This window comes from Pelodiscus sinensis, chromosome 15, assembly GCF_049634645.1.
Source record: "Pelodiscus sinensis isolate JC-2024 chromosome 15, ASM4963464v1, whole genome shotgun sequence".
Taxonomy (NCBI): domain Eukaryota; kingdom Metazoa; phylum Chordata; order Testudines; family Trionychidae; genus Pelodiscus; species Pelodiscus sinensis.
In genome coordinates, this window is record NC_134725.1 from 35,757,642 (window position 1) to 35,773,380 (window position 15,739).

General features: G+C 46.7%; 1 protein-coding gene across 6 annotated transcripts in view; it reads left to right on the plus strand.

The window, feature by feature from the left end:
* The window catches only part of RPH3A (rabphilin 3A), a 159,750-nt gene extending 149,310 nt beyond the window's left edge, over window positions 1–10,440 (plus strand). For 5 of the 6 annotated variants that reach the window (XM_075898755.1, XM_075898759.1, XM_075898758.1 and 2 more), the window contains 5 exons: window positions 499–555; window positions 2,173–2,324; window positions 5,411–5,492; window positions 7,487–7,583; window positions 9,451–10,440. In XM_075898755.1, the coding sequence (XP_075754870.1) occupies window positions 499–555; window positions 2,173–2,324; window positions 5,411–5,492; window positions 7,487–7,583; window positions 9,451–9,581 (519 nt within the window). In that variant the 3' untranslated portion in view covers window positions 9,582–10,440. Of the gene's footprint in view, window positions 1–498; window positions 556–2,172; window positions 2,325–5,410; window positions 5,493–7,486; window positions 7,584–8,260; window positions 9,415–9,450 lie in introns of those variants that run through there. The other variant, XM_075898760.1, reaches the window with a different exon arrangement.
* The last annotated feature ends 5,299 nt before the right edge of the window (window positions 10,441–15,739 follow it).

Genomic DNA, 15,739 nt, shown 5'->3' on the forward strand with positions numbered 1-15,739 from the left:
GAGGAATCCTAGCTGCAGAACTGACCACACGAGCATGTTGCTCACTCCTGGCTTTGGCTTCCTTCCCTAGAAATAACCTCTAAGAATGCTCAAAGGCTGCTTTAAATAGTTCAGGGACCTAGTAGAGTGCAACGCAGGGTCCTACCAGAGTTTTCCTGAAAGGATGGCTTATGTGGGTGGAGAAAAGATTGCAATGCAGATGGATGGTGCTGGAAAAGAGAAATAAAGAAACTCTTGGAATTTGACGGCTGGGTAGAAGTTGGCCCCCAGGGCTAATCAGAACAGAGTGTGTAGAAACATTCCAGGCATCATTGTCCTTTTGGAAAGTGGAGGTTCTGTCTCTCACTGAAGAGACTGTTGGTATGTGGGACAAATTCACCCCTCTGCGGTCAGCCAGGATGTGACTGCTGGGAGTGTGCAGGAATGTCTTTTTTATGGGAAGAGGCCTCCCTCTGCCTGTGGCATTACTAACAGGAATGTCTCTCTTCCTGCTCCAAGATGAAGCGTGCTGGCACTACCAGCTCCTCTCGCGGGATGGCACTATATGAAGAGGAGGTAAGATGCATGCTTCTCTGGCTCTGGTTTCAAAGGGCGTCATGGGCAGTGGGTAAAGGTAGGATGTGCATCTCTCTCTAGTGCCAGCTCAAACATGTCGTAGTGGTGGTGATGCATATATTGGCTGGCTTGCCTCCCACAGCCCCACCCCACAGCCCCATTCCCGCACCGCACTCCTTTCTGCCCAGGCTCCACCCCCCAGCACAAGGTGGGAGGTGGGGTGGTACACAGCTCCAGCACTACCTTCCCCACCACCATGGGGAGGGAGGAGGTCATGTAGCCCCATCCTCCTGGCCCCAGACCACTGGGGAGGGTAGAAGGCATGTGTCACTGGTGCTCCGGAAAGGGCAGGCATTGGGGGACAACAACATTCCACCCCAGTATGCCTGTAAGAAGTGTTCTGGGGGTGGAGTGTGGGTGGTGCCACTCTTGACATTTGGGAAGGCAAAGCCTTCTCTCACCTAGCATACCAGCTGCCCATGAAAAGCATCTTTAGCCAAGGGGTGAGCGGCACCGTTCCCTACCTTTTGGTACCACTCTGAATAACAGCTGTTTGTTTTATAATCCCTCTTGCATAGCCTCTTAGTAGCTGCTTGTTATGCAGGTTTCCCATGCAGCTAGGGCAGGGACGTAGCGAGCTTCATCCTATAGGTCTGACAGCATGGCAGTCAGGGATGCGTTTCCAGCCTGGGATGGCACACCAGAGCTATCTGTAACCTAGCTTGAGTGCTGATCGCAGTCAGACCACGGCAGCATGGATTACATCCAGAGCACATAGCCAGGGTCCTGGGTGGACTGGTACATACTGTGCTGCTGCAGCTTTCCTGATGTTGGGACTCACTCTAGCTAGAGGGCAGCTGGCTTGGGGGGTACAGCAATTTGATTGCAGCACAGACCTACCCTGAGAGTGCTCTGCTGCCCTGTTATTGGCCTCTGGAGTGAGCAACAGAATTGCTCTTGTAATTCCCAGCCCACGTGTGGGATCTCCAGGTCATTCCTGAGCCCAGGTGTCACATGGGAACCCATCATGCTGCCAATTGTGTGGGATGTGCATCTCTCTCTAGTGCCAGCTCAAACATGTAGTAGTGATGGTAATGCATATATTGGCTGCCTTGCAGGCCTGGAGAACTCGAGCATTTCCCCCTAAGGCTCACTGAAAGGTGGAAATGAGTATGACCTCTCTCTCCCTGGCTGCCTTCAGCTCATTTGCTTGCAAATGCTCTGGCAACTGCAGATTTGTTCCAACCTGAACCTGAGACTAAACTGTGGCATGTGTGATCCCAGACAAAGCTAAACTAGCTAAAACTTTCTTGCAAACTACAGAATGGGGTCTGCCAAGGTTCACCTAAGACATACAAACCTTTTAAATCCTTATTGACTATAAAACATAGAATAACAACAACAGGATGTGGCTTCTGCACTATTGTTCACCTTCTGCAAGTGGGGCCCTGTGTTTAAACATGTCTTTGCCTTCCTCTGTAATTACTTGCGGTCCCCTTTCAAGCTTTTCCTGTTCTCATTTCCTCCTTCCTGCCCCAATGAGTTATGGTACGTCCCTTCCTGCAGAATTCCTGTTTGGGCACATTGCTGGCCTCTTATCCTTGTCCCGTCCTGTAGGTGGATCGCAGTGGTGATGTCGAAGAACGAGGAAAGATCCTTGTGTCCCTCATGTATAGCACCCAGCAGGGCGGCCTGATTGTTGGCATTGTGCGTTGCGTCCACTTGGCTGCAATGGATGCTAATGGATACTCAGATCCTTTTGTCAAACTGTAAGTCAGAGCCCCAAAGTTCTGAAGTGCATGTATGTGCTTGTGCCACCGTGCAGTGGACCATGTGTGCAGTGGGCCCTAAATCATAGCTATTGTCAGAGGAGTAACTTTGTCATACACGATGGCTTCTAATTCTGCAATATCCCTGCTCTGTAATTGTCACTGACTGAAATGTGCTTTAGCTGCTTCTCTGGCCTCAAAGCCCATCCAACAGTGGATGGATAAAATGGATGCTGTCCCAATCATGGGCACTGGGTGAAGGTAGGGCTGGGGGAGGCAAGCCCCCAACCCTACCTCCCAACCCCACCCCTTCGGCCCAGGCCCCACTCACATGGGAGCCAAGGCCCCCCTCTCAGCACCCATAGGGAGATATATGGCCCCAACCTCCCCTGTCCCAGAGCACAGGGAGGGTGGGCCCAGCCCCATCCTCCGCAGAGCACGGCGAAAGCAGGTGGTGCACAGTCCCAGCCTCCCCAAATCACTGGGAAAGCGGGTGGCATGTGGCCCCAGCCTCCCTGGCTCTGTAGCATGGGAAGGACGGGTGCTCGGGGGCAGCGATACTCTGCCCCCAGTTAACATGCAGTAGGTATTCTGGGGTGGGGGCAAAGTTTGGGCAGAGCCAGGCTGGCGGTTTGGGAAGGGAATGCCTTTGCCCACCTAGGATACCCACTCCCCATGGTCCCGGTGACATTGACAGATGAACTGTAACTGTAGGATCGTTGGGATTTTAATGAAGCAGTATTTCAGCCTGCCACCCAGACACAGTGAAATACATACCCACTCCACGGGCATTTGCGGCATCTATTCTCGTGCTCATTCCAAGCTCGGTTCTGATTCTTCACCCCTTAAGACACACCACCGTAGAATGGCTGTAGCAGAGTGGAGAATCAGACTAAGGATGTTAAATGTAGGGTAATTCACGAATCAATTAGTTGATAGGGTGTCACTGCCCCTTTGAAACGCCACCCAGCATTTCAAAGGGGCAGCGCCTCACAGAGCCCAGATCAGCTGGGGACTCCCCAGCTGACCCTGGGCTCCACAGGGTGCTGCCGCTTTGAAATGCCACGGTGGCGATTTCAAAGCAGCAGTGCCACACAGAACCTGGGACTCTGTGCAGCATTGCCGCTTTGAACTACCCCACTCTTCTCCCTTACTCTCCTCCCTTCTGTCTTACAGAGGCAGCAAGGTGGGGGAAGTGACTAGTCGACTAGTCCTTAACATCTCTAAATCAGACCCTCGATGGCTGATCCATTCTGGTCAAAGTCCTGGTCATCCATGTGGTCTAATATACTAAATAATGTCACCATTGGCTACAAGGCATGGCTGGTGCATATGAGACTCACCGTTCAGCCCTGCTGCACAGGTTCTGATCTGTGATACACCCTTGTCATGTGCAGAGCCGAGCTGGCCTTTATTGCACTTCATGGGTGATGATGCCATGCTGAATCTTGACATATGGATTTTTTTAACTATCACTCAGTCCCTAAACAGCTGATAGTTACATGTGACACTGCAAGAGGGAGAAAGAACATTGTGTGCTATTAACGTTCTCAGCTAAGTGCAAAGTCAAATTTGTGAGGTGGGCAGATTTTAATTTGAAGCCCTTAATCTGGAATAGATATTCCACTGTTACCCTTTCAGGCTAAAACTTCACTCTATAAACATAAACTCACTCTCTCTCTGTCTCTGTCTCTCATATATGGTAACCTCACCCCATAGAGATATGAAAGTCTTATCTGTTATTCACAGTTGAATGTATTTCCTTCAGTGTCTTACTTTTTTTCCTCATGCTCTACAATGGAACACTGAGATTTTTACTTTTGAAATTAATTTAAACAAGGATTTAATTAATATAAATGGTGCAATTTAGAATTAAGTTTGGACTGGATTGTTAAGACTGAGCTAAATGTTTCCAAGTTTATAAGTAAAATTAATTCAGTATGCTAATCTGCATTTTATTAAATGCTAATTGATTATCAGTAGTAATTTTTTTTTCTCCCAAGTCTCTCCAGACTAGTTTGTGTTTGTGCACTCTTGAAATTCTCAGGAGCATAGACACAGTGGAATAGCTTGCCCTGGAGGTTAAAAGTGTGGTTTGGCATCATTTAATAACCAATGTGTCTACTGCTTTTCAACATTATGGTTATTTCAGCTTCTTCCATGCTGGGAGCCCACATGAGCATCAGTCAAGCCCTTTCTGAGTTGTATGTGTGTTTCCAATTTAGTCCCTTGGGCTATTTCTTTGATCATTGCAGTTTTACATGGAAGTGCCTTGTGAGAAAATTGTGGAGCAGATTATAAATAAACTACATCAATACAGTCTCTTCTTCAACCAATCCAAATGAGGGGGTGCTACCAGTTTTCAGATTTAGCATGGTTATTTTTAAAGTGTGTCTTTTTAATTTAAGTATTACTAGCACACCTCTATTGGGAGATTTACGCTGAATTCAGTAAGAGGTGCAAAGTAACTCATTCTACTCTTAGATTTTAACCCGATGATCTAATTTAAAAAACGAGTTATCCTGTAGCACCTTAGAGACTGTAGATGGTATCACGAGCTTTCATGTGCACAACCCACTTCTTCAGATGACATGAACTGGATGGGCCATTATAGTCAACATCCAAATTACACCAAAAGCTAAGTATTGGGCACTTACAGCCCATTCTATTAGCCTCATTTAGCACAGACACTTTAATTGATAATTTTTTTCTTCTTTCCCTTTCCCTCCCCTAATCCCCTCTTTTTCTGCTATTTATTTGTACCTCTAGACTCCTTGCTCCAGTCATCTGAAGAAGTGGGTTGTGCCCATGAAAACTCATGATACCATCTACATTTTTATTAGTCTCTAAAGTGCTGCAAGACCATTCACGGTTTTTAAAGTTTTTTTCATTTACAGACTAACACGGCTACCCCTCTGAAACTTTTAAACCTGATGATTTGAAACAGATTTTTTTGTACTCATTTTAGGATTTTTTAAAATTAAGATTTAACTTCCTTAGTTATTGTTCTTCCATTCCAGAAATTCCTTCTTCTTTCTGGCTCTGTTCATTCACTTCTGTTCTAAGCTGCTTTTTGTTGCCCCCAGCTGGCTGAAACCTGACATGGGGAAAAAGGCCAAGCACAAGACACAGATTAAAAAGAAGACATTGAATCCCGAGTTTAATGAGGTAAGTAGATGTATCCTTTTTTAAAAAATGGGACAAATGATTAATTCTTTGTACTTGGGAAACACAAGGCATTTCTAAGCGACAATTGCTCTGTCAATTTTTTTTAAAAAAACAGTGGTCATATAGCCCTTAGAGACTAAGAAAACATGTAGAAGGGATCATGAGCTTTTGCCCCACTTCTTCAGATGAGTTGAGCAAGAGTGCTCTGTCAGACTCTTTTCTGGGATATTTCTGAAATAAGTACAAAGGTCATTGCCACCAAAGAGTTAGGAATCTGGGAAGTCTAATTGAAGTGTTTGAATTTCTAGCCTCATCATCTTGATCGGGGAGAAATATATATGTTAAACTGATCTCAGTAATTCGGGATCCTCTCTCCCTCTGAGAGAGTAAGTGATCTAACTAAACATGATCCTACACCTCAGAGATCTATCTTTTGACGGAATCAGAGGCCTCACAGTAACCTAGTGTCTCTCCCCACAATACAATCTGGGCTAAATGACCGTTAGGAGCATGGGTTCTGCTAATGCTAATGAGCATTAGAAGCATGTTCTTGCTATCTGGAAAGATTGTGAGATGTGATCAGTTTCATAATTACAGGTTGAACCTCTCTAGTCCAACACTCTCTGGTCCAGCAACATCCGTGGTCCAGCATGATTTTAGTTATCCGGATGTCCTATACAGTTTGTTTACAGCCACCAGTCCTGATTCTCAGTGTTCTGTGCTATTATTTAGCTCTAATTTACTCCTCAATGTCTTCTAAGAGCCCACTAAGCAGTGGAAGTGTTGGAAATGCTGTTAGACAGTATTGACCTTGGCAAATTTTCTGGTTCAACATTGGTAGGGGGTGCCAGACTAGAGAGGTTCCACCTGTAGCTTCCAAATGCTCAAAAATCCTGGGGAGAAGTGCCTTTTAAATTCAGATTCCTGAAATGACATTGGCAAGAAACTGACAGCTGTACCTAGGTCAAACCTCTTCTTCCCAGTCCCTCCTGCTGCTGGGAAGGAATCTTGGTTCAGACTTCTCTGAAATGTATGGGTAGTATGAACTGTGATGACACACAAGCTGCTCAGAAGACATTTTCCCTTACAAAGGGCTTGATCCTATGAGGTACTTTGCACCCTCGATCTCCATTAACTTCCAGGAGAATCGAGAATGCCCAGCGCCTTTCAGGGGTGGGCTGTGTTACTGGTCTCTAGTTTCCCCATTGGCTTTAAAGAGGCAGCACGAAGAGCAGTGCTCCTTGGACAGTTGTTCAAAGTGGGGAATCGACTGCGGAGCAAACAGCCCAGTGCTGCTCCCCCCATTACAACTCATTCCCTGTGCATAGATTGCTCTGTAGGGAAGGATGCGTTCCCACCATGAGAGCCTTGGAATAAGGGGTTTTTACTACTGTCCACCTTGCAAAATGAGACACAAGTGGCCTAGTGATCAGAACAGAAGACTGTCTGGACTTCGGAGGAAGGAGAGGGGAATCCTGGTCCCATTGAATCCAAGTGGAGTTGGTGTTTCTCCTTCTCCTTGGAAAAACTGTTGTTCTTTGCCTCTGAGGATAGGACATGAAGCAATGGGCTTAAACTGCAGCAAGGGAGGTTTAGGTTGGACATTAGGAAAAAGTTCCTAATTCCCAGGGTGGTTAAACACTGGAATAAATTGCCCAGGGAGGTTGTGGAATCTCCATCACTGGAGAGATTTAAGAGCAGGTTGGATTAGGGATATTAAATTTCAATTAATCGGCTAATTGAGTAGTTGAAGGAATTTCAATTAGTTGATATGGGGGACACTCACTATCCCTTGCCATTTCACGGCTCTTGTACATTTCAAAAGGAGAGGCACAGCAGTAGGGACACCTCTGCCTCCCCTGGCCCCCGCAGTGACTGTGCAGCCTTTTCAGTTCAGTGAGCAGAACATTAGAATGTAATATGCTGCCTTGGGGTCTACTCTTAAAGCTGGGTGTTCGGTATCATTTTAAGAATTGGTGTTCTTTTTTTTCCAGGAGTTTTTCTATGACATAAAACACAGCGATCTGGCCAAGAAATCCCTGGACATCTCAGTCTGGGATTATGATATTGGCAAGTCTAACGATTATATTGGTGAGTTGAGGGTCTGTACTCTGTGCTGCCTGGTGGGAATGGGCCATTTCCCTATACAGGTCCTGAGGTCACACACAGCATTGGATCAGCGGGGAGAAGCAAACGCTTGCCAAGAGTTGTCCGGCTCTGCTTTGGGGTCTGGAAGTGGTTAAGGTGCTGGGTCGCATTTAAAATCTGCAGGCATTTTGGCCTGGAAAGTGCTAAGCGTGGAGTCAGCTTATTGGAGTGTGGCTGCAGTCCAGGCCCACCAATGGGGTGGGGTGCAGCAGGAAAGGGAGCAACTGCTCTGGGACCCGGTGATTCAAAAGGGCCAGGGGCTCCCAGCTGCTGCTATGGTGGCAGCAGCACAGGCTGGTGCCCCAGGTCCTTGAAATCATCACCAGCATGCTCCGGGCAGCGCTGAGAACTGCTTGAGAGAGAGAGGTCAACCCAGCCCCATCCCTTACTCCCAAGGCCACGCCCTTCTTTCATAAGCCCCACCCCTTCTGGTAGTACAGAGCCCACCCCCCTCTTGCTTTGCCCAGGGACCTGGCAAGTCTGTCAGCCCCACTGCTGCAGTTGTTTTGCCTCAAAGTGCTCTTTGTATATTTGAAGTGTTCAGTGATGTCAAATGACTCACCTGCCCTTAGGTCTTCTACAGTGCTCTCAAATACAAATAATTTCTGTTTTAAGCACAGAAGTGGGACCTCGTGGGTAGAGGTGTGGTGACTCACTTGTGACTTCTCGTGTCGCACCATCGTACCGGACATCTGGGCTCAGGAGTGGATTCTGCTCTGTGCTGATTTTATAAAATTTGCCTGAAAAATTTGACTCCATTTTGGTTAGGATTTTTCTTTTGGATCCCTAAAATGGTGGCCCAGCTTTAAATCGGAGTAATCTGTGGAGTATGTGAGCTTCGGGTCAGATTGTGGCTGTTCTGCAGATGACGAGGGCCTTGAACGAAGGGCGGGCATTTATAAAACAAGGTTGGTCCCTGGTGGGCCGCTGCTGCTATATTTACCTGCATCTCTGCAGGTATCAGGCAATCACAGCTCTCATTGGCCATGAATTGCAGTTTGTAGCCAATGGGAGCAGAGAGAAGTGATGCGGATCAGGACACCACTTCTTGCTGCTCCAATTGGCTGTGAAATGGCAATCCGGAGCCAATGAGAGCAACTGATACTTGTGGAGGTGCAGGTAAATAGAGAGAGAGTTTGTGTGGGCCAGAATTTGCCCACCCTTGGCCTACATAGCTTTGCAGGGAGGACCCCAGGTTCAGTTGAAGGAAAGGAAAGGTGATACCAGAGGTGCAAGACCCCACCCCAGCAACTGTGTGGCTATCACCCTGTCCCTTGTCAGCCGGCATACTGCACCCTATGCAGAAATATCCCAACCTGTGTATGCTGCTCCTGTAGGATCTCTTCACAGGAAAAACTTCTCCAGCTGCTGCTGCTCTGCACTCTAAAATGCAGCCAGATTGTCCATGCAATGCTGATTCAGCTGGGTTAAGCCAACAATAACAGGAGGACGGGCTGTAGGAGAAGCTGGGTTGAAAAACTAAATATTTAATGCTAGGCTATCCCGAACTCCTAGGGTGTAACCCTGCCTTGCCAACTCACCTCCCATTCTTGTTACATTGTCTAGGCTGTCTGTGTGGAGTAGGGTGAGGATCTCCCACTTGGGTTCCATTTTAGGGGCGTTTTGGTTGTCTGTGATGCTGCCTCTGTTTTGTGCCAACTAGCAGGTGTTTTGTGCCAACTTGCCAGCTTTAAATTCATTTTAAACTGGGGAGGAAACAAGAAATGCAGAAAAATGTGGCACCAAAGAGAAGGGAAATTGGAACCCCCTGCTGTCTTCTTTGACTCCCCTGCCTGCTTCTTTCCTCCAGGGGGCTGTCAGCTGGGCATCACGGCCAAGGGGGAGCGATTGAAACACTGGTACGAGTGCCTGAAGAATAAGGATAAGAAAATAGAACGCTGGCACACTTTACAAAATGAGAACCACGTGGCAAGCGATTAAAGTCCCCAGGACACATCTCTCTGAATCCCACCTCCTCTGCCAAATCACAGTAGATTCCTGATGTCTGTCTTCCAAAGCCTATGCTACACACCTTGCCTACACCTCCTTGGATCCCAGGAAAGTTATGTGGCTCTGTCTCCTTGGTGCCGGCATTTTATCTTCAACCACTCTCATTCTAAAGAGCAACCACTGGATCTTGTGTGTTCAAATCCCTTTTTGACTAGTGCATTGTTCTGATGTATAATTTTGTAAAGCAATAGCCACACTCTGAGGATTTTCATTTTTCTTCATTTCACACCAGTCTAATGTGCATCATAACACTGCTTTCCCTTCTGTTTGTTGAAGATATGTATTCTTTAGATGGTGTTTCACCTGGGTACTCATGGTTCCATCCTCATTCACCCAAGTGTGTTTATTTTTTTCTCTGCACGTCTCTTTCCACTCCTCTCATTTTCTCTTTGCTAACTGAAAAAAGGTTAATGCCAGTTCTGGGATCCACAGTCAGCAAACCTACTGTATGATTGCTTTCAGCATGTGATGGGAGGCAGTTTGAAAGTTATCACCAATTCAGACCATTCAGTTAATTTGATATCAATATCTCCCTTGCAATAAGCAAAAGGCTGTTTGCTGTGCTTTGGGTTTGCTTTAAAACATAACTTAGTATCTGCACTTTCAATAGTACGCTAACGCTGACACCACTAATATAATACGGAGAATGTTGGTATCTAGCTTCTTTTCCAATGGGATCATTTTTGCATAGTATAGAGCTAGCAAATAGTGTGGTAAATGCTTTTGAGTTTTCACAGAAAGGACACTAAGTATCATGGCATTTAAATAAATAACTGTAAATCGAGAGCCATCTTCTGCATGGTCATTTTGGAAACACAAGATTTACATTTTGGTTTGTTTCAAATGCAATTAATTTTGGAACTAAGAACCTGCACATGCTCTTTGTGTGGAAATACTTCCATACCCACCTCCCATTCCATAGAGTATGCCTCCATGACCTAGCAAAGAGATGTATTTTGGGTGCAGAATTTGTTCAGTTCCCTTGGGACAGTATTCTCTGTTTCATCATACTTTCAGAAATGTTCATTTTACCTCCAGCAGATGGGAAAACATTTCCTATGGATTAAGTATTTCTTTTCTTTTGAAAAATACAGCACTTAATGAAATTATCTGGGACAACTAGAGGTCTTCCAACATCAATTTTCTGGTGGGTTTCCTTTTATTCTTGCACAAAAGAAACATTTGCTTCAATCTGTGCTTAATTTATTGTGTGTGGGTGTTTTTTATTTCGTATCAACAAAAGGAGTCAACAAGGTCTTGAATTGATATTGATCTTTTTGATACCAGTGTGATCCATCTGCTGTTTTATACAACCTTCAAGCGTAGCAATGTTAAGATTAGTACACTAAGTATATGGTCGATTAGCTACAAATTTAGCATGCGAAACAAAGCCCAAAGACCTTCATTCGGGCTGTCATCCTACAATTCTTTCACAGGCCTGCTGTGCTAGTCTCTACTATGGTGGTGGTATGTATTCTGAACTGAGATGTACCTCAGAGTCTTTGACTTCTTTTTATTTCAATGAGCTATTTTTCCTATTCCTGGCTTTTTTTCCAGTGGAATTTAATAGTACTAGTCATTTGCTATGAACATCTTGATAAAGCTTTAACTTCTCCGACCGAGGGAAATCCAACCCTCAGTCTCGCATGAAGGTTTCAGTGGGCTGTTACTGTACTGTATTCCTGTGATGTGCTTTTATACAAAAGAAACCGTAGGTTAGTAATACTCCGACTGGGAGTCCTTCGCTTCCTTTACCCACCATTTCTTCTAAAGCCGTGAGATTAAGAGTGGCAGCCCCTAGACGGAAAGAAAGTGCATTGCCCAGCTGAATAACTTCACTCCAAATACATCATCAGATGATGGGGCCCTGCACATGTTTCCTGAGCTGCTGTTCTAGTTTGGGGACTGTTTCTTGTGTAGCCTGATTCTTTTACGCTTATAGAACATTGCCTACAGCATTCTAGGGAGTGTTGGTTCCTGCCATTGCTGATCATACAATCGAGATGAGTACTTGTGGGCTGTCTCGCTCCAAGGTTAATAGAGTTCAGTCTAGTTTGTGGTGTTCTGATAAAACCAACAATGGCTTTTTGCTCCCTCAGACCCACAACACCACAGCGTGTCGCGAAGCACTGCTCACCATGCTGGGCTGTTCCACCACAGATCTAAGAAGGGATAAAACCCATCTAGACCTGGTACATGCCTCCTCCCCCCTTTTAACAAGCAGGTTGCAGTGGTAGTATGTACGGGGCCTTCCTGGCTTCCCTTTCCTCTTCTTACAGCCCCTCCTCCTCCAGCTGTGATTTCAGAGGGCTGGACTTTTTTGGGGGGGAATGAGGGGTGGATTTATGCAGTTCATTCAGGTCAACCCAGAGTGTTGGGGCTGGGCCCCCAGTGTGAAGGTCCCATTCCAACCTTTCTGGGGGACTTGGAGGGTGGGGGGGGGTTAGTTAAGGAAACTTCCTGTTGGTTCAGCCCTCCTTCCCCTTTCAAGAGAGTAATGCCATCCTCCCTCAGAGGTAACTGGTGTTTAGAGCAAGGTGTACAGGCTGAATCCTCCTGGATCCTTGTGTTGGGGCGGGTCCACAACAATGTATAGGCTGCAATGCAGACCTTGGGTCTGAGCCAGCATCCTTTGACATCAGTGGAAAGGCTCCTAGTAGCCTGCTTGGATATTGTATCAGCTCTTCCTGTGGATTGGGTAACTACCCCATGGAAATTCCTGGATGCCCCATTCTCTGGGCTAGGCTAAGGAGAGAGACAGCTGCCTGTCAGTTCCTGGCTGCAGGACTGCTTCCTTGATGTATTGCACAAGTTCCCATTGTCCAGTGTTAGAACAAAACGTGGTTGTAATGCTGGCCAGAGCAGCCTTCCTGGCAGACTGTATGGCCGGGCAGGCAAGTTTCTCTCCTTTGTTTTGCTGGAGTTATCTCCTTGACCAGGTGCTGCAAGATATAGCAAAACATAAGGAATCCCATCTGAAGCCAGAGCATCTCCTTGACAGTCCTTGCTGCATCTGTCTTTATTCTGGAGAGCTTGGCTCTCAGGTAGTCCTATTGAAGCCCCTGCTCTGTTGCCTAGAAACACATGGCCTTGGAGCCAGGTTCCATTGGAACCACCAGACAGGTTCCTTCTGCACAAGGGATCCAAGTTCTGGAGACACCTGCATCAGCCCTTTCAGCGGGGGAAAGCCCTCCTGCAGGCCCGCTGACAGGGTGCTAAAGGGGGCAACTGCTCCAGGTCCTGGTGAATCTAAAGGGCCCAGGGCTCCCGGCCACCACCATTGCAACGGTGGCAACCCCGGGCCCCCTAAATTGCTATTGGATCCTAGCAGATGCGCTCCAGGTGGTTCTGAGGGCTGGCGTGTGTGTGTGTGGGGGGGGGGGAGAACACAGCATGGAGCTGGGCCCATCCCACCTTGCTCAGGGGCCTGACAAATCTGTCAGCTCCCCTGCTTTCCTGAACATGATAGTGGAGTTACCTGACCTTCCTTTAGGCTTGATAGTTAAGCAGGTGGGCTGGCTTACTATGACCAACGTGTCTCGGGCTAGAACAGGGCAGGTATGAAGCCTCCTCTTGGAGCAGACGGACTTCCACAGGAAATTGCCCCATGGTAATTAAAGCTCACAATGGGTGCTGTGGAGGCCAGTAAAAGGCAAGGCCACAGCCAAGGGAAATCTTCCCCCAGGCAATATGGGTTGGACACTTTTGGCAAATGGGCTTCCGGTTGTACCATTCAAATGTCTGTGGAATGTGATCACATTTCTGTCTGCCCCTACTGCTTGTCTGGGGCCTGTCAGCTCTGGTTTGAAGGGATGGAGACAAGGGAATTTGTCTCTACATTGGTACATTTCTTTTCTACATCTTAGATCCAGTGGCCACACTGAGACCTCCTCCTAATTTATTTCAGAGCAGTTTGGCTGCTGAAATAGCAGCACCTCTTGCTTTCCAGGGAATTAGGCTCTCTCTTCTGTGTGCATCTTTATTGTCACTTTCTTAGCTTTTTCCCCTCATTGGAACAAGCTGACTGGGGTTCAGCAGTTCAAGCTGGCCAAAGGGTAGAGGAATCCAACCGCCGACCCTCAGCAAAAGCAGTGTCGTGAATGGCCATTTGTTGAAAGTGGCCAGACTACCCAGCAATTCCGATGTGATGCAGAACAGAAACCCGCAAGTCAGAGAGATCCTCTCAGCCGGTGAGACCAGTTAAAAGCCGAGGGCCTGGGTTTTGTTGCTGCTGCTGTTTTTTGCCGTCCTGCACCTTGTGTCTTCTTTTACCCCAGCACTAAAAGAGCATATAACAGTAGTGTTGGTGTACCTCGTGCATAAGCATTTTGCACCGCTGTGAGTGCCGACATATAGTGCAGGGTAATGGAGATTCAGGCTCCGAGACCCAAAACTGTCTGTAGATATGTGTGAGATCTCAGCAGTGGAGCCAACAGCCATTGTCGGTCCCAGGGCAAGATGTGTGGGGGCGGGGCCTCAGGTGGAAGGGGCGAGGCTGAGGGCAGTCAGCCCTAAGTGCTGCCCAGACCACAGCAGGCTCTCTCCCTCCCTTGGCCCCCCAGGCCTCAGAGCCCTGAGGAACTCCTGCACTCTGATGGCAATTCAAAGGGGTGGCCAGGAGCTCTGGGCCATGGGGCAGTTGCCTGCTTTGCCCCCCTGCCAGGGAGCCTGGATCTCAGAAATCATCTAAAATGGTTATTCAGCTCTTTTTAAGGTATGTTTTTTCAGACAGCAAAAAAACCTGTCCGACTGGCTCTGAGAATCTCTCTGACTTGAGGGTTTCTATTCTGCATCACAGCTACAGCAGCTTTCCTGAAACAGACTCTAGTGCCCTCCTATTATCTGTTTGTTTAAAACCAGCTCTCATATTTTGTGTCCCATTGAGAAAGTTGGCATCTCCTCTGAGATTTAAGCTCCTGTTACCATAGTGGTATAAAAGGTCGGCTTAGCTGGTCATTCAGAAAAGCTGATCCTTGAAGCCAGTGACAGTTGCATCATGCTGGGTCTTAACCACAGATTCTCCAGTCCCTGTGTCTTTTTGGCTAGCTCTTTTCTAGAATAGCTTTTTCGATATTAGCTCACTGTACTCACCTGTGGTCTCGCTAACACATTCTAGGCATCTAGCATAATTTCTTTGCCATTCAAGTTCAGTGCCTCTGTGCCTCCCTGCAGTGTTGCTGCTAAGTAACCTAAAGCTCCTCTCTTTATCCCCTGCTCTCTGTAGATCTGTGCTTTGCAGACTTTTTTTTTTTTTTTTAAATTAAGGACATATTTCTGTTTCATGTTCTTAGTTCCTAGCCTCATTACCTTGCATTTCTCTGCACAAAATTCCATAGAATGCTAACCTCTCTCTGGCCTTAGACTTCTGAAGTTAAGTGCAATGTTATTGCCTTCATCCTTTAAACCGACAGCTGCTGCTTTTGGCTCTGTCTTGCTAACTTTTGTATCACTGGCAAATGTTACCATCTCATTACCCTCTACAAGGCAGTTCTCTTAGGCCACTGAGACGTAAAGTGAACAAGATTGATAATAATCCTCATACTGATCCTTTTAAATTCCCCAGGCCAGTGAAGACTATTCCTTCCATCCCATATTTTTTCCCTTCTGAGTCTCTTCTATATTTTATATCCATTTATTACCTCATTCAAGGAACTTGGAGGGATATTCACAAGGGCAGTTAATTGCCCATTGAAAGCTTACTGGGGGTTGGGTGCTTTGAAATGTTCCTTCTTTCCTTCCACTTCTCAATTTAATTATGTCTATAGTAACTGATCTACACTGAGGCCAAGTCTATACCAGATCTGGAAAGTTGGCTTAAGGTACACAACTCCAGCTGCATAAATAATGTAGCTGGTGTCAACGGACCTTAAACCAAGCTTGGCACCATCTTCACAGAGCAAGGTCGATGGGAGCAAATGTTCCCATTGGCTTCCCTTACTCCTTATGAATCAAAGAGTTCTGGCTCTGACCAGGAGTGCCCTCAGCATTCAATTTAGCGGGTCCTTATTACAGCCACTAAATCAAAGGCCAGAAGATTGATCTCAGGTGCTGTAAGTATAGACATGGCTTGAGAATCTGCCTGTTTTGCT